Here is a 25,464-nt window from a genome sequence, read left to right as displayed (position 1 = left end):
TGCGGTTGGAGATGCGTCTGACCCACGTGTACGCCTTACCAAGGCGCCAAGACATGTCAAACCTACTTAAGTAACCTCGGCCATTGGTCATCATCGAACCTTCAACGGCACACAGTGGCGTCAGTATCCTACGAATGTCGTAAGCAACTTGCATTGGGAAACACATTGTTGAGTACTCAAGGCTGAGAAGGACCGCGGTACCTAGATGTTCGCAGTTCAAGTCAATGCCGGCTTTACCGTGTCAACTATACAGAAAACGCTCTCGGATAGCTTCAATGAGTTTGTTTGATCTTGATTCATCTAGCCACAGTCCTAAAATCTGGACCCTTACACCCTCTTTCCGAAAACTCGGAACCGCTTCACACCTCCATCCGGGATAATCACCAACTTCGCATGCGTGTAGCCCCTGCCAGCCACCTCCTTAAGCTCAGCCTTATACTCATGCTCCTTATCCGGACCCGTCTTTTGCGGCTCCAGAACCTCAACCCACGACGCATCATCATGAGCCGGATCCTTCTCAAAGCTTCCAGCAAAGACCTGCACCTTTTGCGGGAAGTTACCCCTAAAGTGCGCCGTGTCTACAACAACGTGATCGATTTCGCCCTTTGCGCCCAGCCTGACAATCGTCCAGTCGACGTGTTCGCCACGCGTGCGCTTCGTTTCCCAGCCGTCGCCCATGTCTTTTCCGCGACCGGGGAGGAGGAGATTGTCTTTTGTGCCGAAATGTTGGTCTGAGCATGATGTTGCGACGCCTCCCATGACTGTTGCTGAGAGCTCGAAGATGGCATCTGCGGATTGGGGGAACACGGGCACGGCGACACCGTAGAGGCGGAAACGCGCAATGCCACCGTCGGGGTACATGAGGAGTCGGACGTGGGTGTACGCCTTTTCAGTGATGTTTGCCAGCTTCCATCCGTGCCGTTGGCTAGGTCCACACTCCTGCTTTGACAGAATTGTCTCCCAACCCTGGTAGCTTGGCTTCTTCACCTCTTCTTCCTCTTTCTCGTCCGTGATAAAAGCACCCTCGACGGCAATTTCTGGTGCATGGTTTCCGTTGAAGTGTGCCGTGTCAATTTCTACACCTGCTACTTTTCCGCTGGCGGTACCCAGTCGCAGTACCACCCAGTCGGCAGGTTCGGTATTGTGACGTCGGGTTTCCCAACCGTCATACCAAGCTCCCGTATGTACGAAGACACCAGGTTTACGGACTGCTGGAGTCGGCGTTATGAGATTCTCGGCTGCAGCGAAGTATTCATCACTGAAAGAGAGGACTTTGGAACCAAGTGGTGCAGATATGAGATCTTAATGCTGATTAGATCTTCTGTCGAAATGCGAGGGGTATGGGCTTCTCACCAGTGTATTGGGACTTGAAAGTACTATCGATCTCATCAATTGGTATCGATTGCGCAGTGTTTGTGGCTACGCTTTTGACATCTTCTGGTGAAATGGTGCGAATCTCCATTTTGAGGGTATGATATGCAAGAAAAATAAGAAGATAAATGCAGTATGCTGAAGAGAGAAAAGTAGGAAGTTTGTTTTGGGATTTGGCTGACTACCAAGAAGTTATGGCGGGGTGGTGGAGTGGTGGGGTAGCCAGACCCTGCGTGCCAACAGCTGCTGCTGCTATCGGAATCCGCCGATGCCTCCGCCGACTCGATGGATATTGACGGGCCGATCACGGAGTGATACCGATAACTAGATAGCTACCTTACATAAGACTCTCATTATCGACAGTCATTCCATGTATTGCTTGTAAAGTGTTTGACTCCTCTCGCTGTGAGATGGGCCGATGCTACAGTAAACGCGCTGTTTGCCCGGCGGGCCGCACGATAGGGAAAAATTGATGTGTCCGTAGTTGACGCGAAACATTGAAGTAATGGTAAACAAATCTATGCATACCCTGATACTATGGTAATATCCAACTTGTGTGCTGTTGCACCCTCCACCCCCCAACGGAATCAGCATCGTTCTTGCGGTTGCAGCCGAAACAGTATGTCTGCATCCTCAGATCTGGTTTACGTGCCGTAGGGTAATTGATAGAGTGTTCCTCTTTGGACCGTTTGTCGGACCGGGTGCCACGTGTGTATCCAAATCATATGCGGCAATGCAACAAAGAACGCGACGGTCAGCAGCAACGAGATGTTGTGGTGCGGAACTTGAAAGAATCCGGTCTTCGTCTCAACCAAGCAGTGTGGACGCGACTATCAAAGTCTCAATTAGCAGGGTTCTCAATACTGCCGATCTTCATCTTCACCCATAGCTCGGATCGTTCCACTGCGTCTCTGAATAGTAGGAGCTTCCATTCTTATTGTTGCCTCCATTCAAGTCCAACTTGGCCATAAACTCGGGGGGTACGGTGGGAATGTATTTCCGCTCTCGTTCTTTGTTAACACCTCCGAATCCGGCACCGTAGGTGATGAGCATGTCCGTTGACGTTGGAAGTGAAAATGGCAGCATGTACGACGGGTCTAAGAGAAGCTCGTCCGGTGGCTCGTCCTTCTCGTCTTCTTCCGACATGCGCGAAGGCGCAGGCGATGGTTCGACAGGTTTATCGGAAGTAGGCCTGACAGGCGTAGTTGGTACGGATTCCGATGCTGGCGGCGGATTGGGAGACTTTGTGCGTGCGGCTTTACGATCAGCGGCGGCTTTTTGCAGATGTACAATGTACTTAGAAGCGCTTTTCGGAAGGCCTTTCTCGCCCACTTCGGGCCGGTAATATTTCGCGGTGTGTAGTAGCTGTTGGGGCGACAGACGTGTAAGCTGTTGCAGAGTACCCACGAGCGACTCTAAGTCTTCCCCGAGTGAAGAGAAGCATTGAAGCCATTGCAGAAGTTGCACCAGAGGCTCGAGATGCCGTTTAGCAGCGTCCGCGGTGTTCTCGCCGGTAGAAGTCATGGAGCCGTTCTCGTAATGTTCGGGTTGCCGGTTGTTGGAACGAGCCCAGTCTTCGAGCGTCGAGACGTTCATGCGTATTTGCATAGCTTTTGTCCGTGCAAGATACTTCCGGTTCGACATTATGCGGTTGAAGACTTCGGCGGAAAGCCAGTAAATGAGCTGCGATAGCACCTGCGCAGCAATGACAGAGTGCACATCGTACAGATCAAGGACGAACAGGGTAGATGATAGGAGAGAAGTGATGTTTCGCGGTGATGGCTGTGCTCTGCGCTTTGGAGATGGCGGTCGGAAGCGTTTCTCGAGGGGTTCTAATGGCTTTGCCTTGGGTTTGGAACGGAATATTTTCCATTCGTGTTGGAACTGTACGTCTTCGAAACCAGGCATGGGCTCATGGTCGAGCATTGCCTGGTCCAAGTTCTTGTCCATCCTTCGCTCAGCATCACGGATGATCAAGATGAAAATCTCATTGATAAGTTCTGCCATCTGCAGTTGAAACTCAGTAGTCGCACTCGTGAGCCCGCCGTCTTTCTTGAGGTAATGTAAAAGCAGTGTCGCATTGGACATCCAGAAGGCCAGCACAGTCATATCCCACTGGTGCTTTTCTACAACGTCGTTTATCTTGTTCATGGCAGATACCAGCAGGGTCTCAAGAAGTTCCGGGTTCGCATGATAGTGTGCGTAGCGGGCACTCAGGAAGAGTATGTTTGCGGGAACTGGCTTTTGCGACGGAGAGCGCTGCGGCGTCATGTTTGTGATGATAATGTCCAGTATACGTTCCAGCTCGCTTTCTTGGAAGACAAACATCTGGTCGTTGAGACACCTGTCCCAGATGAACTCCTGCGCTTCTTCTTCTGGCTCTTCAGGTGACTCGGGCTGCTCGTCCAAGCCAAGGTTGCCGATATCAACCTCAAGATTGAAAGCGCTCTCCATCATCATGCGCCGTTTCAAGTCGTTCTCCTGCATTTCTTGCTCAAAGCGATCCTGAGAGAATCCAGAGCTGTAGAAGTCGTCGCCAACACCGACGTTGCCAATCGCGTATCCGCTCTCGTGTAGATAGTCGGACAGCTCGGTGTTGGGCTCGACGAAATCGAACGCGGTCCTTCCTCCAGAAGACTTGACATCTGTCGATGCGCCGTGGTCGAGCAGGAGTTTGACGATGGCCTTGTGCCGGTTTGTCATGGCCCACATGAGCGGCGTCCAGCGATTCTTGTCTTGCATATCAACAGTTGCGCCCTGCTCGAGAAGTGTAGCTGCCACGTCCTCGTGTCCAAAACAGCTTGCGTAGACTAGTGGCGGCGTGCCTTCGGCGTCGACGCCGTTGATGTTGATGTATTCCCGCGTTTTCCCATCCAGCAGCCGCTTCACTCTTTCGAGCTCGCCATTCGATGCGGCCAGTGTAAAAAGCCCTTGTAAAGCCTCTTTCTTTTCCTCGTGCGACAACTTGTCGTCGGCGACAACCTTGGCTTCGTCGCCTGCATTGTCGTTCTTGAGGCGCGCTTGGTGGGCCAGCATCTGCACTAGGCGACTATCGCTGTCCTCGAGCTGCTGCATGTCTTCGTCGCCAAACGTCGGGTCGTCGAGCGAGAGGTTGAAACTGAGCGGGCGGGCGGGCATTGGGGTGGTGAGAAATTGCGACTGCCCTAGGCGACGTCAGTTCCCCGTGGTTCATTGCGCCTTCCCTATCCGACACTTACCCTGCCAGGCGTCGTAGATCTCGGTTTCCTCATTCATGATGGTGACAGGTCGCCTGTCATTGAGGGAAGTGGGCAGGTCCGAGGGGAGTTGTCGTGGCCTCATGGGTTCCCCAAGGTCGCCTGAATAGGCATGCTCGTGGTCGGGCGAGTCCATTGTGTGACATTGAATAGGGTGGATGTGGAAGGATGTTGTTTGCTATGACAGCGGCTACCTCTGCGGAAGATGCATGTGTCAAATGTCGAGGGATGCCCGGTCGCCTGTGGTGGGGCAGCGTCAGTCTAATAGTGGCCGGCAGGCAGAGGGTGCTATGGGGGCGAAAGTCGGTCGCAGTGGGAAATTGCGACTGGGCGTATTGCTGACCCGCCCGGCGGTTGTGGTAATAATGCAGCGTCGGTATGCAGATGATGCAGACGGCACTACTGGCCCTGAACCACGATGATGTCGCTACCAACGGCTCCAGCCCGAGGGCTAACGCGCCAGGCCGATCTTCCGCTATGCCAGATACAGCCGTCCCAACTTGCGCGGGGGGTGCTCGCCTGCCTGCCAGCCACACATGGTCCACGTTGATATTCGCTGCGGATGCATGCTTGGTTTTGGTTTCAGGGCGCGTTGGGCTGGGCAGGGAAACGTTACTTTTGCGTGCGGTGCGTTGGGCGCAAACTTCCGCTACAGCGAGCCCATGTCGATTATGACGTCTAAGAACAAGCGCGAAGTCTGAGCGCGCATCTTCGCAGTCCGTCTGCTGTGGCTGGAATGCCATCAGTAAGCACTCCACATGCGCGTCTGCTCCCTCTAGAACACTGGCATCAACAGCCTACCGGACTCTCCTTTACGCCCCTCCCGTCGCTCCCAGCACTCCCGACGACCGCGCTCTTGACATGGCAGTCGCGCCCCGCTGATGCTGTGATGGATAGATCGAGCGCCTGGCGACTTTACCCTACACATTGATTCCCTGCATCCCACCCAGAGCATGTCTTAGATGCCCGGCGGTTGCGAACATCGGAAAGACACAATGACTCGATCGGAAGGAGGCGGGCGCACGCAGCACTTCTCGCACATCTTTGCGCGTCTGCAGGAGCTGCAGAACTATGGCTGGGACACGGACATTGAGCCCTTCCACTCAGTAAGAGGCGTCGCATAGCCTGGGTTGTCGCTGCACCATGCTAACGTCGAATAGTCGTATGATAACTGGCATTTCTTCGGTTACGAGAAGCAAGCGCCCCGGCAGGATCGCCCTGTGTCAAGAGGAAGGAGCGCCGTAACCTCCCCCACCTCTTTCAAGCTGTCGCATTCGCCCGACTCCCTGACCCGAAGCCGCCCAACCATAACACGCACTCACCGCAGTTCGGGCTCAGATGCGAGCGCCTCTACCGTACAAACACATCGCACCAACACCACCGCCAAAGGTGTGGCAAGAGAAGGCCGGACTGTCGTATGCCGTGTCTCGCAGCAGACTCTGCGGCTCGAACGCGAGTTCCAGCTCGCCAAACTCGTCGTCAAGGAGTCGGATCCAGAGTGCAAGCACTTTGTTCGGCCCATAGAGTTTGTGAGGCTATCGACCAAAGCCGGCGAGGAGCCTCTTGTCGCCAGCATATTCGAAGCCCCGGGGCCCAACTACCTTAACGACTTGGTCAACTTCGGCCCCAATTTCTGGAAGGTTGGCAGTCATGGACAGAGCGGTCAATCAGATGCTTCATTGCCCAACCGTGGAATACCTCTCCTTACCTTCCTCGACTTTGCTGTCGGATCAGTCGAGTGTCTGGAAATATTGCACCACGGTCACGAAATTGTCCATGGAGAAATTCGGGGCGATGCCTTCCATTTCGCTGAGAACGGGACAGTCAAGATGATCAATTTTGGATCGGGCGCACGATCTTTCGAGAACGGACTGACAAGCGCCGGTTGGAGTACCCTGTCAAAAGAGACTGGCATCGAATTGAAGTTGGCCTTCATATCCCCTGAACAGACTGGTAGAATGCCCGCTGAACCCGACACAAGAACCGACATCTACAGTCTTGGCATTCTCTTCTACACGATGCTCTGCGGGCAGACGCCATTCGAAGGCGCTACGGCTCTCGATGTCATGCAGAACGTCATTAGCAAGCGAATTCCTCCAATTTCTTCCCGACGACTAGACATCCCAGAGGCTCTGTCCGAGATCATCCAACGTATGACGCAGCGCAATATTGAGGAGAGATACCACTCTACTTCAGGCTTGAAATTCGATCTCTTTCGTATCCGCGAGCTTCTTTACGATGGAGATGTAGAAGGATTGAAGGCCTTCCATGTAGGCACCAAGGACATCAGTTGCTTCTTCAACTTGCCCCTCAAACTAATCGGGCGTGAGAAAGAACGCAAGACTATAGTGGACGTGATCGAGCGCGTAGCGAGGCATCGTCGGAGTAACGTCAAAGCGTTGCAGAGCCTGAGCTCAGGTTCCTCCTTTTCGGATCGACGAGGAGATCTGCAATTTGACGACATCATTTCCGAAAGCACTAGCTCCAGAGGCTCCGATAGCAGGCTCAACAGCGTTTCGGCAGATGGCCCTGTATTCATGGAAAGCGCTCGGTCGATGCAACAGGGCTCCCAAGATAGTGTGGCACAATCAGAATCATCAACGGCTGAAGGAAGTGTGGACAGTCGGCCCCAACTGCAATCCGCGAGCCGAGGCCGTTCCAACAATAGCATTGAAAGCACCGGACTCTACTCTCGCAGCCACCAATCCAACGATGGCCTAAGAACTCTAGCCAGCACGCGAAAACTAAGGCGCAAGGCGCGATGTGAGGTGATAGCCATCGCCGGTGCCACCGGGCTGGGTAAATCTCGTCTCGTGCAGAGCGTACAGAGCACAGCAAGGAGCACTGGCTACTTCGCTATGGCTAAATTTGATCCCGCCAAGAAAGCACCATTTGACCCCATTCTTCGGCTGATGTCTTCTTTCTTCCGCCAAATATGGTAAGTCTCTCTGAGGACTACTCTCGGTGCTCGCAATTGTACTAACGTTAGCCAGTATGTACAGTCATCTTAGACAATCATGTTCCCTTATACCAGCTACTAACTTACATCTCTCTGTCTAGTCAGCGAGGCGGACGTAACGACGGAATTTCACCAGAGATTGCGCCATTACCTCAGGAACAGTGGAGTTTGGGCGGTGTTACGAACCTACCTTGATCTACCGGAATGGCTTTTAAACACGAACGGAAAGAGTCCGCAACAGAAGGACATGGAGCCTACTAAGGATCTGACTCGACGGGCATCATCTCCTGCCGTTCACTGCGGATCAGCTGGACATACTGCCGAGGCTTGGCTACGAAGCGGAGGTGCTTCGAAATCTTCCAGATTCATGAATGTCTTCATAGATGTTCTACGACTCCTGGCAATGCACAAGCTCTGCACATGGAGTTTGGAAGATGTTCAGTATGCCGATCCCGAAAGCGCTGAGCTGATTCATCACATCGTGCAAGCCAAAATTCCGCTTGTTCTTATGCTCACGTACAGCGACGAAGAGACCCTACCCCGAGAACTCGCCCCACTACTGCGTCACGCTACCAGAGTACAGCTTCTTCCTTTTGTAGAGGCCCAGACGGCCGACTACGTGGCTGAGACGCTCCACCGGGACCATCAGTATATCCTTCCTCTAGTAGCGGTGATTCAGGAAAAGTCTCGAGGCAACCTCTTCTATATACGCGAGATACTAGACACTTGCTATCGGAAACGCTGCGTGTACTACGAGTGGCGGGAGAACACCTGGGTTTTCGACCTAGACAAAGTCTTCGCCGTTTTCGAGAGTCCAGAGTATGGGTCATCTGTTACGACTGACTTTATAGCAAAGCGGTTGACAGAATTACCATCTTCCAGTAGGAAGCTCTTGGCATGGGCATCCCTCCTGGGTGGCACTTTCTCGTTCGAACTTCTGAAGAAGCTCCTTCAGCCTACAAATAAGCCCGCAGCTCATGGGAGGCTACCACTTTTCGAGAGAGACGAGTCTGCCGTCACAGCTCTTGATGCAGCATTGAAAGCCTACGTACTCATGCCTGCTGAACAAGATGCTCGATTCAGATTCAGTCACGATCGGTACCTTACAGCGGCCGTGAACTCCCTCGACAAGGAATGGGATACACAGTTGATGCACTTCACCATTGCCAAGATGATAACTTCTGGCGAGGAGTACAACGACGACTCAACGTCAGGTTCCAAGGCGTTGTACATGCAGAGTCGCCACATCTGTCTCGCTGCAGAACTGATCAAGACCAAGGAAACAGTGCGGGCTCCATTCCGTGATATGCTGTATCAAGCTGGAGAAACTGCATGCGAGTCGGGCGCGCGATCAACTGGCATCTACTACTTCGCGCACAGCCTCATGCTTCTGCAAGACGATCCATGGAACGACAATATGCCGGACGTATCCTACCAAGAGACGTTGCAACTCTTTGTGCGCTCGGCAGAATGCTATTGGCACCAGGGCATGTTCGATGAGGCTCTTAGCTTGATCCGGACGACCTTCCAGCATGCTCGCGATCCCTGCGATATGGCTAGTTCATTCATTCTACAGTCTAGGGTGTTTGCTATTCGCGGCGACAGTTTCGGGTAAGTAATATTCCACATCCTTTCCGTGCATGCGCCTGGAGCAGGTTGCACGCTTGCAAGATAGCATGACATGTGTACCTCTCGCTTTTCATCACTGCAACTATCGCGACAGTTAGCTAACGACATCACCATCTATAGTGCGTTCCAGGCTCTCAAAGACTGTTTGTCTTTGCTCAATTCCCCTATTCCTCCGACAACATGGGAGGCGTGCGATGCTCAGTTTCAGCAGATATATGGCACGCTTCAGAACATCGATAAGGAAGAACTGCTCAAGCGGCGTCCGTCTCCCGACGACCGTGTCCTGATGACTATTGGGCCTGTCTTTATCGAACTCCTTAGTGCGGCGTTCTGGTCGAACAGCCTGCTTTTCTATCAGGCGACGCTGAAGCTTATCACCGTCCATCTCGAAAAGGGCACCATGTCACAGGTTGCCCTTGCATACGTGCATCTGGGCACTGTTGCGGGCGGTCGTTTCGGAATGACGAATTTCGCAGTCGACATGGGTGCGATTGCAAAGCGAATCTTTCAGATGGTAAGTTCTGGCTATACGAAGTGCACGTGAGACATATACTGACTTCATGCCTCTACCTCTGCAGTTCCCTGAAGACTACTACACCCTGGGAAGAGGTCAAACTTTGCAGCCAATGTTTCTAGGTCACTTGGAAGCGCCTGTAGGCGATCTGATACCGAGCTTAGAGGCAGCCTTGCAGGCTTCACTAACTGCTGGCGATCGCATCCTCACACTTCTAAATCTTGGTGTACAGGCTCACTTCAGGGTCATGGCTTCATACGACGTCGCAGAATTGGAAGCCTGGATTGAGGAAACACCGCTTGATATGCGAAACTGGCAGAAAGACATGCGTGGAGGAGTTTTCCTCATGGCTGCTCGTCAATATGCAAGAGCGCTTCAGGGAAAGACTGACTCAAGCAACGCTCTTTCCCTCCTCTCGGACCACGATCACAACGAGGTCGACTACATTGAGTTCCTCGAAACCACGGCCAGTAATCCCAAGCGTCCCAAGTCTATATATCTTGCAACCAAACTTCCGCTGTTGGTACTCTATGGTCATCATTCGGATGCAGTGGCTCTTGGGGAGATGCTACTTCCGATGCTGAGCAGTCTTTGGTCAGAAAGACTCAATTACTCGGTCCGATACTACTTATCGTTGGCATACATGGCTGTTCTCCGAGAGAAGCCCGCTCATAGCCGGAGAGACGAGATGGTAAAACATGTTCATGAGACCCTCAAATTGCTCGAGACATGTTGCACTACCACTGATGTCAACTACCGGGGTTGGATACATCTTCTCACTGCCGTCCTTGGGGATGTTAATGCCGATCCGCAATCCGCGCTGGAGAATTATGAGGCAGCCATGGAGCATAGCGAACGTTACGAGTTTGCATTGGACGAAGCGTTTGCTCTCGAGCTCTACACTGGATGGTTGGTAGACAAGAAGGCCTACAGGGCGGCCCGACATTCTTTGAAAGACTGCATCTCGGTCTATCGGAGGATGTCAGCATACGGGAAAGCAAATCACTTCGCGAGTCGGTATGAGTGGCTAGTGCGTAGCGGCGCCTCGCTCACGACAGTGGACCAAGCTGTACAAACCTCCCTCGTAGACACTGGTAACACGGCCTTCAGACTGGAGCAAAATGACCATGATCAATTGCTGGGCGCGGAGACTGCAGTCGATCGAACACAGAATTGGATTGTCCCGGAAACACGGCGCCAAGAGTCTGCTCCAGCTCTACACAACGGTCTCTCCGCTGTCGGTCTGGACATGCTAGACCTATCCTCAATCTTGGAGTCGAGTCAAGTCTTGTCTAGCGAGCTCGTCGTCGATAAATTGATGGCGAAGATGAGTACCATTTTGCTTGAATCTACGGGCGGTACCTTGTGCGGCATAGTGATTGAAGACTCACAAATCGAATGGTCGATCGCATGCGTTGCCACCAACGAGCCTGACAACGACAGTGGGGTCTCTTCTGGCGTCACATCCTTCCCTGCCAGTCAACCTTTAGATACTGTGGACGATGTCGTTGCGCGGCAAGTGACGCTCTACACACTCCGCTTCCGAGAGATAGTCTTCGTCCAGAACCTACTAGAAGACGACCGCTTCTCCAACGTTTCTGACGCCTACCTTCAACGGAACCCCGAGGGGAAAGCAGTCATCTGCATCCCGATTCTGCACAGCGATCACCTTCTTGGTTCAATATACGTCGAGGGCCCGCCGAATTCGTTTACCGAACGTAACACCCAGGTTCTTCGGTTACTGGTGAATCAAATTTCCATCTCCTTAGCCAATGCACTGCTTTTTAAAGAAGTGGAAAGAGTATCCGCAAGCAACGAAGCCATGCTTGAAATGCAGAAACGCGCTTTGTCACAGGCGCGGGCAGCAGAGATCAAGGCGAAAGAGGCTGAAGCCATAGCTGTGCGTAACATGAAGCTGAAAGAAGAAGCCGCGAAGGCAAAGAGTTTGTTCCTGGCCAACGTGTCGCACGAGTTGCGTACTCCCTTGAACGGCGTGATTGGTATGTCTGAGCTGTTGAAGGCTTCACCGCTAAACTCGGAACAAACCGGATATGCTGATTCAATTCGTGTCTGCGCCGATACGCTGCTCTCGATCATTAACGACCTTCTCGACTACTCAAAGCTCGAGGCTGGCAAAATGAATGTCTTGGAGATGCCCATTTCACTGAGCGAAACAATTGCGGAAGTAGTCCGCGCTTTGGCCTACACGAACGCCGAGAGAGGCCTCAAAACCATTGAGCAATTGCATCTGGATCCAGAGATGCTCGTTATGGGCGACCCTGTTCGACTGCATCAGATTCTCATGAACTTGCTGTCCAACAGCTACAAGTTCACGCCACGAGGATCTGTCACTGTCCGCGCTGTTGTTGACCAAGAGACAGACGACTGGGCAGATGTGACATGCAGCGTTATAGATACTGGCATTGGTATTCCAGACGAACAGAAGCAGAAATTGTTCCTTCCTTTCTCGCAGATAGAGTCTAGCTCTGCTAGGAGCTACGGCGGCACTGGCCTTGGTCTGAGTATTTGCAAAGCCCTCATAGAGAACGTTATGCATGGTACAGTACGTCTCGACAGCCAGCCAGGCCAAGGTACAACAGTCACCTTTTCGTTGCGATTCAAGAAAGTGCCGAAAGCGCAAGCAGGCAGTCAGCAGCAAAGGACACGAGAGCCAGACCCTATGGCCAGGTTCTCAAGCCAGGAGAATAACGGCCATGAGCAACTGTCGGGTTCCTGCATCGATCTTTCCACGATACCCAGACGAGAACTACGGGTCTGCATCGCGGAAGACAACTTGATCAACCAGCGCATCGCAATCAGCTTTGTGCAAAAGCTTGGCTTCAAATGCGACGCTTATCTCGACGGATACAAGACTATCGACGCTCTTGAGCGTGCTTCGGAGAATGGTCGCCCCTTCCATCTTATTCTCATGGATGTGCAAATGCCGCATTGCGATGGCTACGAAGGTAAGGATTGCTACTCGCGCCTTGCCTAGCACATGAATACTGACCATGTATAGCTACGAAACTGATCCGCAAGCATCCCAATCCCGAGATTCGAAACGTACTCATCATTGCCATGACCGCTTCCGCTATCCAAGGAGACCGCGAGAAGTGCCTGGAATCCGGTAAGTTCTGGCAGCTTGATCTACGTTTGAAACGTACGCTGACCTAGTAGGCATGAACAATTACCTCGCGAAACCGGTTCGCGCGCAGACGCTCAAAGCGCTACTGGACTCATACCTGAACAAGAACAAGGAGGTGGAAGAAATCCCCAATCTTGCGATCGAAGCGAAGAAGTTGGTCAAACAAGCATTGAACGAAGCTGAAGCGCTACCTGATGTCACGAGTGGACACAAGGATCTCGAGAAAGACGTGCAGCATGAAAATGCTGCAGAACACGGGACGAAGCTGGAAAGGCCGTCCAGTGTTCGTATGAGCACCACCCAACACATATTACCCAACGGCAAGACGGAGCCTGTACCGCCTTCCGAGTAAACCGCATTTTCTTGGCCAATTTAAGGATTGACGGGTGGATGTTTTGCTGCTTTCCGAATTCCCGTTCGCGTTGTTAGAGGCCGGTCGTTCTTGCATTGCATGGCGTTTCGCTCACTGAAGGAAATCATTGGGGACTTCCTTCATGTTCCAGGTACATCATAGCATTCTCGCCGGCAGCGCTTGATGATCGAATATTCGTTGTAGTGCGCGTGAATACATACCCGTTCGTTCTGTTCATCGTGTCGACTCAGCCTTCTTCCTGCCAAAGCTTCACCGTGCGGGGTTGCAATACGATGCAATGACCGCCCAGCACGCACACTCTCAGAACAGACATTTCGACGCGTAAGCTCGCAGCACGAGCAACTTCACGGCATCACTGTGCTCGCCGGATCATCGGCCAAAGCACGACTTGGCGTCAGCACCCTCGCCAGCGTGTCGCCGTCCCCACTTTAATTAACGCCGAAAAATGCCGCGCACCCTGCGGCGCAGTGACTGAACCACGAAGTGGCTCATGAAGTGGCTCAACAAAGCAGTGGCACAGTCGCTGCCAATAGATCGTCACTAGAGTCAGCGTCCCGCGACACAACTTTACACCTTATACAACACCGGTGGTGAGGATGAGTCTGCCCTCGCAGATCTGCATGTCAGAAAAGGGCTTGCGTCACCCCCTTCCCCCTTCTCGGCTAACGGGATGTGCGTCAATTGGGCGTGGGCGTCTGGGTTAGCCGGCATCCACGGTTGAGTTTGTTGGCAGAGGGTTGAGTCTGTGGCCTTTCTTCCTGGTTTCTGGTTTTTCTCTTTCATGGGTTTCACCTCTTTCACCATACGTATGCTCTAGGAACTGAATATTCACAACGATACGCTTGATCACACCTCTATTGTTCTATTTAGACTAATCCTCATCTCGACTACTCCACGAAAAGACAACTGGGTTGAACATGGACACAGACACCATGACGCGACCATCTCTAGAATCCAAGCGGCATCACACCTTCGGCCTCCATCGCAGCAGAAGCCACCTCTCGAGCAAGCCATCCTCTCCACACCTCTTCGAAGGCACCGACGCTGTCCTCCAAAAACGCAAAGTTGCTCTTCGAAATGTCATACAGACGCACCACGCTCTCGAACGGAAATACGGCCACGTCGCAACACCAACGAGTACCTCCAGCGAACGACCGACTTCATCTTCCTCCTCCATCTCCTACGATCCCTTCACTACTGATTTCGGCGACCTATCTATGCCCGACGCTGAAGTGCGCACGTTTCGGTATCTTCTTCACAGATGGGAACCCAAGAACCTGGAGTGGGCTGATCCAGAATTCGAAAAGGTGATCGAGCGACGAAGGGAGAGCTTCGAAGAAGCGGCCATCAAGCACTTCATTAGTCGGGTTGCGCTGTGGGATGCCAGTGGGCAGGAGCAACAGACCCAGTCACGAAGCGTATTCTCAATTTTCGGCAGGCGGAGGAGATCGAGGGCGAAGAGCGATGCGAGTAGAATGCTAAGCATCGCGGAAACGACGAAAGAGGATCCTGACTTGGACGCGTTGAAGGAAGTTACTACGAGAGAGGGGTTGGCGCAACTACTATCGACGTTATTGAAGGACGATGGGCCAGCGACCGCGAGATTGAGAGAGGAGTGCAAGCAGGCGATGCATGAGTGGTATCAGACGAAGTTTATTACAGATGGGTCGACGGACAGTTGAGAGGAGGTGCATCTACATCATCTGGTTGGACTTCGTAAAATCTATGGCTATCATATTTTTCGATATACTGCATCGGTAATAAATCATGGCTTTCGGGTTAGAGAAACGTAAATTTGTGCAGATGCGACGAAGTTCAGTGTTCTTGTGCTTGCTGTACCCCAGTGATGTCATCAGCACTATCCGCATGGCTCCGCTTCCGATCGGAACCAGTCCCGTCACCCATCTCAAGCTGTTGTGAAACGAACTCACAAACACGGCTACGTTCCATCCAACATGCCTTTCCTCCACGTCGGCTACAAACGCTTTCACTACACCGACTTGAAACCACAAGATGGCAAGACACGCGAGACACTCATTTTCATGCACGGGCTGGGCTCTTCGCAGAATTACTATCAGCCAGTAACTCAAAGCTTGGTCGCGAATGGATTCCGCTGCATTACCTTTGACAACACAGGGGCCGGTCGATCGACGTACACATTTGTCGAGCAGAGTATCGAGACGCTAGGAGAAGATGTGATTGGGATTCTGGACGCGCTGAACGTCGACAAGGCTGTGTTCGTTGGGCACAGCATGGGAGGGTACGTCAGCGACCTCTCGGGCAGAAAGAAGCCTTGGAAGACGCGACTGCAACGAACACGACAACTGACACGTCTCTAGCATCGTCGGTGCACACCTTGCGGCTGAGCGAAGTGACCGCATTGTAGCAGCTATCCTGATCGGCCCTGTATATCCCAGCCCTGAGGCAGGCCCCCGCTTTCACGAACGGATAGAAACCGTTGCAAAAGACGGTATGCAACCCATGGCCGACAGCATCCCACATGCTGCAGTCGGGAAGAAGGCGTCTCCACTGGTCAAAGCGATGATCCGCGAGTTATTGCTATCGCAGGATCCAGCGGGTTATATTTCCAACTGTCGAGTCATTATCAATGCAAAGCCGCCTCAGTACAGCAAGATCAGCGTGCCCGTACTCATTCTCGCTGGTGAGGAGGACAAGAGCGCACCGCTTGAAGGATGCAAGAAGATGTTCGAAGAGATTGGTAGCAGCGAGAAGAAGTTGGAGGTTATGGAGGGAGTCGGGCATTGGCACTGTCTTGAGGCTTTTGACGAAGTCGCGAAATTGATTGAGGGGTTTTACCACGAGATACAATAAGCAATCCGTACAGGTTATTTCCGAACGACCCGCGGAACGGGGCACGCACTCACGGAACTGTAGGGTAGTGGAGAAGCTCGGCGTTCGTTTCATCGCACAGGCCCTCTTACTGCGAGTCAAAAGGGAGGAGTGTACCTGCCAAGTCATACCGCCTTTCTGTGATGCTTCGCACTGTGTTCGCAGTGTGCGCGTTGTGCCTGCGTGGTGGAGTGGAAGAGGGGTTCGTGAGGATACCACGTGCGAGCCGATCTTCCAGACGACCCTTGCGGTGACTAGCTTAGCGACAAAAAAGCTGCAATGCAGACTCATCTCCGCGTGCGAGTAGGACGCAATTGGTGGTGTTGTGCTGCCGCATGACATAGCCATTGGCGGCGTCCCTGGCCCGATCAGCTGCATCATCTGCATTGGATGTGGCCTTGGCGCATGGGTTCCACCCTCCAAAGAGCGTTTGCAGCGGATAACTGTAAGCAGTAAGGCAGCGGGCCGCGCACCCACAAGACATACATATGGGAGTAAAGACTTTTACAGCCTCCCATTCGTGTAAGAAAGGGCTGTGGGAGAAATGGATGTATTTTAGGGTAGTGCCCAGGTGGTTCAGGGTTCTGCGCCGGTACCCGCCGCAGCGGTTTGGTGTAATCTTCCCTGGCGCCCCTCTCAGCAATGCCCACGACGCCATGCGCAGCGCTTCATTTGGCATCCTTTACTTTTCAGGCTCGACATTTCCGCGTGCGCTTGCCTGAGTCGAGCGTGGGTCATCTTGGCCCGATGTCGCTGGCCTGTCGTTCTTTGATTTGATTCGGTCCTTCCCGCCGTCCGTGCTGCACTCCCAAGGTTGTGCCGGATCGACTTGTCGGTAGACGAGGCTGCCACTCGCGTCTATTCGACATGGCCTCGCGCCCTCCTTCCCTTATCACGAGCCAACCCGAAGTGATCAGCGTCCGAAGCTGTGTGTGTGGCCTCTCACGCGCTACCACATCATCGCTGGCATGTGAAAGCCGACGACATCATACTTGAATGTTTCGTCCTCTGCCCCCCATGTGCGACTCTGATTGTGACATATTTAGTGCATCTGTCATGCTCCGTCTCGAACCCACGGAAGCTAGCGAAATCCTTCTCCAGTTTAATCGCGCCGCTAGTCTTTTCACGCGCCTAGTCTATTCAGGCCCCGGAAATCGAGTCCTGGAAGGCGGTGAACTCCCAACCCTTTTCGTAGAGGTGCCCACGCGCTCGGCTCAAACTCGTCAAGAGATCGTGCATGCCGTGCGTCTCGCTGCATGCTGGCAGGGTCTGGGCCAACCAACGGCCAAGATCGACATTTGGGACGTTTTGATCTCTTCTTTATATACTAGGCTCTAGTTTCCCTCCTACTGACCGCGGTTGATTCAATAGTCCTCCAGGCGGGTCCCGCGGTTCGTCACTTGACTGACCCAACAATTACTGGCGTCACATAGCCCGCCTGTGATTCCAGATTTCATTCTCTTATACCGCTTGTGTGTGCCGTTCGCGCGAGGAATCCAAATCTGTGTGTTTCGGTGTTGGCACTGGCTGCTGGTATGGGCTTTTACCCCTTGAGCACAGAACCTTCCTATTCCGATACTGATATCCGACCTAGACGAGTACCGAAATTATTCACCACTAAGACAATATTACCGATTCAATATCCTTTGACACACCTCACATCTACGTCACTCCCCGTTCTCGATCTTTGATAGATCGGCGATGAATCGAATTGATAGTGTTGCGGGTTCCTATCTCCCTAAGATACCCAGCCAAGAACCACTGTGCAACAACAATACCATCCGGCACAGCAAACATCGCAGAAATAAAGTCGAATCGATCGCTCCTCTCCAGGTTGCAGACATGGAGCCACGACGACCAGTATCAGAGCAGCGCTCACGACCATTACGACAACAGTCCACCACATCATCAGAAAACTCAAACAGCAGATCAAAGAGCCGTGGCCATGGCTCAAAGCCCTCATCGCGACGCACTTCCTGTACTATCGTGGACCCATCAAGACCTGCGCGCCACTACCGAGTGAAGAGTTTCCAAACACCACCCGCCACCACAACCAGCCAAGATGTTGACGATGTTCTTGCGCTGCACTTCCGCAGTTGCAGCATCTTCTCAAACCCATCCTACCAATCAAACTCTGGACTTCCAAGCCCGACGATGTCTCACGGTGACGCATTCGGTTTTCCCAGCGCAGCGACGCGTTTCAGCTCAGACAGTCTACGCGTAGTGGAAGAAACATCCATGCCCCGCCAAAGCGAAGACACAATCGACGCAGAAAAGACCAACACAACCATGCATTGGACATCGCCATGCACGCGAAAACGCGAGTACGAAAGAATCGACAAAGCCAACAGCGGTCTACGAGGTTTCTTCCGCAAAGTAACACCGCGATGTGTCTCAGGCCCGCAAGAGAAGTTCTACGAGAAAGATCAGTCGGATGCTGGATCTGTGCGACGCTATCGCATGGACGATTTGGATGACGCGCATATGAATGAGAAGGACAGTGCGCGGCCGCGGACGAGTCCTACACCCAGGCCGAATTCAAGACCTGGCGTGAAGAAGCGGTGGACGTGCTTCTAGATGTGAAGAGCAGAGAAAGAGAGAGAGAACAAGAGTGACATTACGCAGCAACGAGTTTGGCATATTTTCGCGCAGCATTGAGAACAGGCGTTTGCTATATCACGATACCCACGGCATGTTTATTTTTGCGAGCTTGTTGCTTTTGAATCAGAGAGAACGCATTATACCAATACGTCCATAGAGTAGAATTTTGTCGTAATTTATAGTTTTGCATTGATCTCATGGTATTTTTGCTGGTGTAGTGAATGAACATGCAACAGGCGGTGAGCATTGCGTCATGGCATCGCATTTCTTCATGAATTGGGTATTCCATGCGCGATATACAAGGCGACGTGCAACGCAAGTGAATTGAATGGTGATGATTGGTATAATTAAATGTGTATCTATAACTTGGACTCCTCCTTGACTGTGCCAATCTTGAGCTTAGGTGCGTACTTCTTCAATACGCTCTCGTTGTGGTACTGTGTCTTGGTCAGCAAATCCAAACTTCATGTGCGATAAGGCGCTTTCGATGATCAAATCAAGGGTCCAGTCTGCCATGATTCCGCTGGTACCGAGCACCGAGTACCATCAGCGCGGTGGTACCAAGACCAAGCGCGCAACAGCAAATCCGGCCCTGGAAAACCGCGCGTAGCAAATTGTCCCAGGCATTCCTGTCCTCTCGCCTCTTCCGTGTGGTGGCTATAACGTACCTTCCAGAACTGCTTGCTAGCATCCTTTCCACCGACTCTCTTCAGGATCTTAGCGCCACCGGGGTGCTCGTCCACAAACGAGTCCATCTTGTATACATCATTGTCGACTATTATGTACAGTCCCTTCTCGACTGTGTTGTGCTCGGCGACTTGCTTGGTGGTGAGAGACTCGGACATGGTGGGCTTATGAACGCGTTTCGGCAGCGGCGGCGCGACGGCAATGGAGGAGAGGTACTTCGGCGTTTGAAATACGAGAGGGAGGTTGCGACGGTCGCGCTTAGTTTTGGGCTTTTGGAGGGATTTGTCGGTGAGGGAGCAGGTGAGTATGGCTATGGTGATGCGATAGAAGTGATCACGGGCGGAGTCTGGGGTTGATCTAGTAGTAGCTCGGGTTGCGGCTCGGTCGTGGAATGCTATAATGTGGAGGTATGCCGAGGTTGATGAATCGCGCTAAAGCTGCGCGTGGTAAGCTGGGTTGCGGAGATCGTGATTGGTGCTGACACGTCATTCCTCCCTCCCTTATCGACCATCAATCTTCCAAGGCCGTTGTTCCTTCCCCAGGCCTGGAAATCACCTGGGTAGACATCGCGGCGGCGGTGAGTTTCGCAGGTAGTACCCATGGATTTTGCGAACTCTATTGCCACATGCTGCACCGACCGTCGAAGCGACGAGTGCCGCAGGCTGGATGAATGGACGTCATGTTCCAAAGAAGGTTCTATTGCGCTTCGTCTCAAGGCGCAGTTGCCTTCTCTCCAACCTTGGTACTGATCAGGCAAATACCAGTGGACTTGTATACTCGACACATTTCATTCGGTCTCTATGCTTGGTCGCTTAGTCCACCACTACCATAACATGCGATTAACGGGTTACAGCGAATCATCGCGTATGAAGAGGATATCCAGCAGATCTTCCTTCCTCTCACTTGCTTAGATGCAAAATGGCTGCGAAGTGGAGATGGCGTCCGAAGCAAGGACTTTTCACGAGCTCCTGCCTCTCTAAAGCTACTGCCACAATTCATTTCACTTCACCTACCACCTACCTCCCCAACTAGCTTGTGTGTCTCCCCAAGCACGCGAAAAATCGACTGCAGTATCCCTTAAGAACTGTATTCTTCGGTTACACGACAAGATGTCAGCGAAGCATACTGAAACCCCTGTGCGCAACACAGAGGTAGAATCACACCTTATTCGACTACCCGGCGAGCTTCGCAACAAGATCTTCGAATACGCACTCACCATCGATGAGGGAATCTTCTATCGCGAGGACAAACTGGGTGTGGGTTGGTTATGTCTCCATCCTCGAACATTTGAAGAAGACGTAGAAAGATTTAGCGAAACCCCCGCACCAGTAGGTCGTGTTCAAGAGTCGGATGATGACGCTCCCATGAGGAAGCGACGAAAAATCTCAGAGACGAATCTGAGTACCAACAAGCCAGTGTCAGACACCAAGAAGACGATACACCAAGGACCGGTCAGAGTGAATGGACATGTGGTCGCCAACCAGCTCCAGTTTGTCAACAAAAAGCTTCGAAACGAGACCAAAGCGTTGGTCATTCGCCACAACGATATACACATCCGGGGTCCGCCGAACAACCTCACCAGATTCTACAACAGCGTCGTGGGAAAGAGAAGACTATGGATCCAAAAGATCCACCAGCAAGTCACAGATTACCGCTTTGAGGATCTATATGGTCTCCAAATCGACGCAGAAATGCATCCCCGCTTTCTGATAGAGTGTCATAGCAGGGGCACTGGAGGCTGGGCGGAATTTTATTCTCTCGCTACTCGTGCAGCAAGTGGGACGCCGAACATTGTCTTCAGTTGGTAGTATCAAGAGCGCTTTTGTACGAGCAGAATGCCATGATCATCAGAATGGACCCGCTACTAGTAAATTTCAAGGTGTTTTCCAGAGATAGAGGCTTGGACAAGGCTGTAGCTTGACTTTCCTGCGAAGAAGATGGCATTGGGCGGAAGTGGTCGATCTCGTCGTTGCGATGAGTATACAAAGGCGGAAGGAGGAATTGACAGCGTAGTTTTTAATGTTCTGGATCTAATAGCTCCCGGACTAAGATGATATGATTCCAGCTCTACAATGCTACGTTCCAAGTGCAAACTGCGACAATATATACATGTGTTCCGAATCTACAGTCACGAAGTCAAATGCGTTCATGCTGCGGGGCTAGCAACGGACGTTGTGAGCGGGCCGCTCTCAATGTAAGTCCCAGAGAAGAACCAATCTTCGGCGCCCGTTCCATCGTTACCCTGGCGGGGCAGACGAAGGACACCAAGATGCCAGTCGGCGCCGTTGGAAGAAGTGCTGGTGGAGAAAGGCCCGGCAGTCTTGGTGAGCGTGCTGTTGCCGGTAGAGTGCCAGAAGGTGACTTGGTTCTAAGGGATGGTATTGAAAGTCAGTATGTGCTCAAGGTCACTTTATAAATGATTGCGACTTACGGAGGAGAAGTTGATCTCGTAAGCTACGTTGTGCCACTCGTCCGCCTTGAGTTCGACCTTCCACTTGCTCTGGCCGCCCACCATCCATTGCCTGCGTTTGGGTTAGCATCATCCCCGAATTGAGTTCATATATTTGGGTCAGCTCACAAGTTGGTGTTGCTAGTGCCAGACTCTCCGTTGACCCATCCGTACTTCAGTTCTGTGAAATGGCTCTCGAAAAAACAGATCTGGTGTTCATTCGTCGCACTTGGAACGTTGGTAGTAGACCTCTTGATCGAGAAATGGTAGTATACCGTGCCCTGGTTGATAGCAGCCTTCGTCTGGGGAATGAGCTCAGTCCTCCACATGTCGCTGTTCCACTTAGCCGTGTTATCGATCGTGATCTTTGCACCTTGCTTGCTGCCAGTGTCGCCAGAGTTCTTGTAGTTCGGTGACAGGTTTACGTATTTGGTGGTGGCGCCTGAGCCGTGGATATAGTACTGGTAGTCTGGCAGAGAGAGGCGAACGTCAGCTGTGTTCGCTGTGTAGCTTGACTGCAGCACTTACTGCCCACTTGATTTGCCCATGACCATTTGTCCAGATCGGAGGAAGTGGTCATGTCGTTGAAGCGACCATCCCACAGGATCGTGCCTATCTCTCGTCAATGGAATGTAACATGCAAGGTGAGGGTCAGCAAACCTGCCGACACGGCGCTCACGAGCGCGTTGACGATAGCTGCCTTTCCGAACATGTTGACGATTGAAACTCAAAAGGTCCCTGTTTTGAGAGACTGTAATAATTGGCAGTTGAAATGCCAGCATTCGAGGTCTTCACGATGCTATATAAAGACCGCCTCAAGCCAATGCTTAAAGTATCTCGACCCGAATCTGGAGGCGAGGCGTCCATTTCGTGCTTAGAGCGCTGCACATCAATATCGGGGAAAAGGCACATGTCCGGCATTCTACATTGAGTATGTACTCAATGTGCGCTGCGTGACCACTGTTCTCAATCAATCTATATGTTTTCGCCGCCTTTTCACATATAGTTGTGGACCTAGTAACGGCCAAACGGTCCGGGACACATTGCGCCTTGTCTCAGCCAGACGCGGAAATGGCGACCCGGTTTTCGTCACCGCGTCCGCGGCACATGGTTCGATGCCGGCGAGTTAAGTCCATACAGGTACGAGATGATGGCGGGCTTGTTAATGGAGGAAGGCCGATCTGGCAGGGTGTCGAGATTAAGCTACATTAAGCCGAGGCCTACCCCACAACTAGTGCGAGCTAGAAAGCTTCGAATGGCGAGTCTGTCAGCAATTTCGCATGGTGACATGAACTCAAGGTCTGTCGCTACGTGCAACTGTTTCTTGAGATATGTGAATGGATGCCTTTGGCATGACATTGGTTGCGGCGCGGGCGCACTTGCCGTGCCGCATCTTCCGAGATCTACCAAGGGGACCGAGAAGAAGAACGCCAACGCCTCGATGCCTATCGCCGCAAGAAGTCTCGCAAGAAGAGGCTGTCAACCACACCGAAATAGCTTTCCAGTCTTTCGGATCTCTCACCCATATTCAGTTCCAAGGCTTTCCTACTAGTAGCTAGTGAGTAACATATGACGACTGGTCCGGATGACCTAGCAGCTGTAGACGTCGCATGGAGTGATTCAATCTAGTACCAGACTTCAACCAAGTTGAGAGGCTCGAGAAAGTACTGCGCGGCGATAGCTGCAAGAAGAACCGCAGCAGCTGCGATCCAGGTGTAAGCGGAGATGCGGCTTCCCGCTTGGGGAGAGGACGCTAAGGAAGTGGCGTGGTCTTTTCGAAGTTGATTTTCCGAGCTGCGCCTATGAGGGCTGGATGGAACGCGAGTCATGTCACCAGCCTTAGGCACTTCGATTCATCGCTGGAGAATCAACGAGACTTTACCTGGCGTTTGAAAAGCATTTCAGAGTTGTTTGCAGCGCGAAGGGCTCCCTTTCATAACACCGCGGTTGGTACTAGCCGCTCAGGGATTAGTGTCTGTTAGTCTCATGCCGTCGTGCACACGGTGGCCTCTTACACCCCACATGGACTGAGGCACAGCAAAGACTGCGCTACGATGGATGTCGTTCCCAATCGCGCCATGAGCTTCCGCCCTCGCTGTCTCATATTAACTGCTGATCATGAATGTCGAAAGATGCATCGCGCTACACAACGAAATACTGCGCCACGGTTGGGTCAGCTCAGGTTGCAGTCCAGAGTCTCTCGAAGCCACCTGCAAGACATGGTTCGACACTTTTGGCGATGATGCCGAGGCTGTTCGTCCCCAGCTTTCGCCTGATCTTGTTCGTTTTCTCCAAGAAGCTCGACTTATTGGTTATTCTGAAAGTGTAGTCGATCTATCCTTCTTCTACTGGCTACAAAATCTCGCTTCGCCAAACTTCATGTTTGAGCAAGCGGAAGATTGGTCAGACGATGGAGAAGATGGCAATCTTTTGGTTCTCTACGAGATGAACAACTTCTCGGGTCACTGGTGCGGACTGGTGTAAGTTGAATCAGACAGCCGCATACTGTCTTGGTCCGGAATGTACTAATCTTGTCGTACAGATATGATCAAGAAGCGAACCTCTGTATCTTGAGCCCAAGCATCCATGACGCAGATGAGGTCTTTGAACAGAAAGTGTGGTACCCATTGGAAACCGCTCTGGAGTTCTGGCTGGGCCAGATTCGGAAAGGGAAGATCGTTGCTGCGCCCAAAGCTATACACGAAAAATCTGGCAATGAGCGCTACGACCCTTGGGAGTTTATCCCGTACAGCAAATCCATGCTGGAAGAGAATGTGGAGGCTTTCAATCGTCTAGTAGAAACTATCGAAACTCGGATGCCTTCCACAGCCGAGCACGCAGAAGCTGAACAAGTTGTACATGGGCTGGTCGAAGAGAGCATACTTCAAAGCATGAGTCTTCCCCACAACTTCACCTACGATTTCCTCCGACAGGCACGACGCCCACGCTTCCGAAACATAGCCCCAGGTCTCGAAGTAACTACCTCCATATTCTCCGATCAGCCATTCGGTTCTTATCTCTCGTCTACCTCCGACCGGCCTCCTATCCTTCTATTTCGCTTCAATCCCAACACTGTCACTGGCGAAGAAATAGACAATCCATTCCCTGGATTCGACCGTATTAAAACTCATACTGCGGGTCTATACCTTCTCCCACATTGGGAGACGACAGCCGAGGACGAATGTAGGTTGATTTTACCTTTTGGTATTGGAGCAAATGGGTATGCAAGGAGGACTGATGGCAGCAAGTTCGGGGGAAAAGAGGATGGTGAAGACAGCCATGTAGATATGTATCGTCCTGGATATCAGCCGCTTGAGGAGCCGCATGATCATAGTCTTGTCGATGTGTTGAAGAGCTGGACGGGTATGGTGGAGAGAGGCGATTGGCAAATTGATGAGAATGGAGTTGCAGGTGGAATGGATGTATGGAGAGAGGCTGATAGCAAGGAGAAATGGGCCGGGTATGTGATTCCGAGGGCTGTACAGGGGGTAGAGAGGTAGATAGCTGTACAGGGGGTAGAGAAGTAGATAGCTATGGTGAAGTATGAGAGCTTTCAGAGGTAGAGCAACTAAAGCAACACGAAGCTACAATCGCGCCCCGGAACTTTTCACCCTTCAAGCCTCAAGTAATAAACGCCTACGAGATAGCAG

The 25,464-nt window shown here is 52.2% G+C and overlaps 10 protein-coding genes across 10 annotated transcripts; 6 read left to right on the top strand and 4 right to left on the bottom strand.

Moving 5' to 3' along the window:
- Positions 1-327: 327 nt before the first annotated feature.
- On the bottom strand, positions 328-1,462 carry ALC1 (Allantoicase; the record flags this gene model as incomplete). Its single annotated transcript, XM_049350703.1, has 2 exons — positions 328-1,301; positions 1,354-1,462. The coding sequence occupies 2 exons, from the start codon at positions 1,460-1,462 to the stop codon at positions 328-330; spliced, it is 1,083 nt and encodes a 360-aa protein (XP_049214542.1).
- Positions 1,463-2,250: 788 nt separating this feature from the next.
- Positions 2,251-4,743, bottom strand: J4E79_001797 (uncharacterized protein; the record flags this gene model as incomplete). Its single annotated transcript, XM_049350702.1, has 2 exons — positions 2,251-4,535; positions 4,590-4,743. The coding sequence occupies 2 exons, from the start codon at positions 4,741-4,743 to the stop codon at positions 2,251-2,253; spliced, it is 2,439 nt and encodes an 812-aa protein (XP_049214541.1).
- An 859-nt stretch (positions 4,744-5,602) lies between these two features.
- On the top strand, positions 5,603-13,206 carry J4E79_001796 (uncharacterized protein; the record flags this gene model as incomplete). The annotated part of the gene is made up of 8 exons (XM_049350701.1): positions 5,603-5,713; positions 5,768-7,545; positions 7,601-7,608; positions 7,668-9,177; positions 9,316-9,709; positions 9,774-12,675; positions 12,729-12,836; positions 12,887-13,206. The coding sequence occupies 8 exons, from the start codon at positions 5,603-5,605 to the stop codon at positions 13,204-13,206; spliced, it is 7,131 nt and encodes a 2,376-aa protein (XP_049214540.1).
- A 953-nt stretch (positions 13,207-14,159) lies between these two features.
- On the top strand, positions 14,160-14,909 carry J4E79_001795 (uncharacterized protein; the record flags this gene model as incomplete). The annotated part of the gene is made up of 1 exon (XM_049350700.1): positions 14,160-14,909. The coding sequence occupies one exon, from the start codon at positions 14,160-14,162 to the stop codon at positions 14,907-14,909; it is 750 nt and encodes a 249-aa protein (XP_049214539.1).
- Positions 14,910-15,182: 273 nt separating this feature from the next.
- J4E79_001794 (uncharacterized protein) lies at positions 15,183-16,059 on the top strand (the record flags this gene model as incomplete). The annotated part of the gene is made up of 2 exons (XM_049350699.1): positions 15,183-15,487; positions 15,567-16,059. The coding sequence occupies 2 exons, from the start codon at positions 15,183-15,185 to the stop codon at positions 16,057-16,059; spliced, it is 798 nt and encodes a 265-aa protein (XP_049214538.1).
- A 2,172-nt stretch (positions 16,060-18,231) lies between these two features.
- On the top strand, positions 18,232-18,631 carry J4E79_001793 (uncharacterized protein; the record flags this gene model as incomplete). Its single annotated transcript, XM_049350698.1, has 2 exons — positions 18,232-18,577; positions 18,609-18,631. The coding sequence occupies 2 exons, from the start codon at positions 18,232-18,234 to the stop codon at positions 18,629-18,631; spliced, it is 369 nt and encodes a 122-aa protein (XP_049214537.1).
- A 406-nt stretch (positions 18,632-19,037) lies between these two features.
- Positions 19,038-19,523, bottom strand: J4E79_001792 (uncharacterized protein; the record flags this gene model as incomplete). Its single annotated transcript, XM_049350697.1, has 2 exons — positions 19,038-19,115; positions 19,347-19,523. The coding sequence occupies 2 exons, from the start codon at positions 19,521-19,523 to the stop codon at positions 19,038-19,040; spliced, it is 255 nt and encodes an 84-aa protein (XP_049214536.1).
- A 951-nt stretch (positions 19,524-20,474) lies between these two features.
- J4E79_001791 (uncharacterized protein) lies at positions 20,475-21,173 on the top strand (the record flags this gene model as incomplete). The annotated part of the gene is made up of 1 exon (XM_049350696.1): positions 20,475-21,173. The coding sequence occupies one exon, from the start codon at positions 20,475-20,477 to the stop codon at positions 21,171-21,173; it is 699 nt and encodes a 232-aa protein (XP_049214535.1).
- A 338-nt stretch (positions 21,174-21,511) lies between these two features.
- J4E79_001790 (uncharacterized protein) lies at positions 21,512-22,526 on the bottom strand (the record flags this gene model as incomplete). Its single annotated transcript, XM_049350695.1, has 5 exons — positions 21,512-21,733; positions 21,797-21,887; positions 21,944-22,283; positions 22,343-22,426; positions 22,475-22,526. 5 exons carry the CDS (start codon positions 22,524-22,526, stop codon positions 21,512-21,514), a joined length of 789 nt encoding a protein of 262 aa, XP_049214534.1.
- Positions 22,527-23,932: 1,406 nt separating this feature from the next.
- Positions 23,933-25,333, top strand: J4E79_001789 (uncharacterized protein; the record flags this gene model as incomplete). Its single annotated transcript, XM_049350694.1, has 3 exons — positions 23,933-24,294; positions 24,357-25,274; positions 25,327-25,333. The coding sequence occupies 3 exons, from the start codon at positions 23,933-23,935 to the stop codon at positions 25,331-25,333; spliced, it is 1,287 nt and encodes a 428-aa protein (XP_049214533.1).
- Between the last annotated feature and the right edge of the window lie 131 nt (positions 25,334-25,464).

Source organism: Alternaria viburni, assembly GCF_023758015.1.
Source record: "Alternaria viburni strain BMP 2772 chromosome Unknown scaffold_3, whole genome shotgun sequence".
Lineage (NCBI taxonomy): Eukaryota > Fungi > Ascomycota > Dothideomycetes > Pleosporales > Pleosporaceae > Alternaria > Alternaria viburni.
This window is presented reverse-complemented; position numbering and strand designations above follow the sequence as displayed.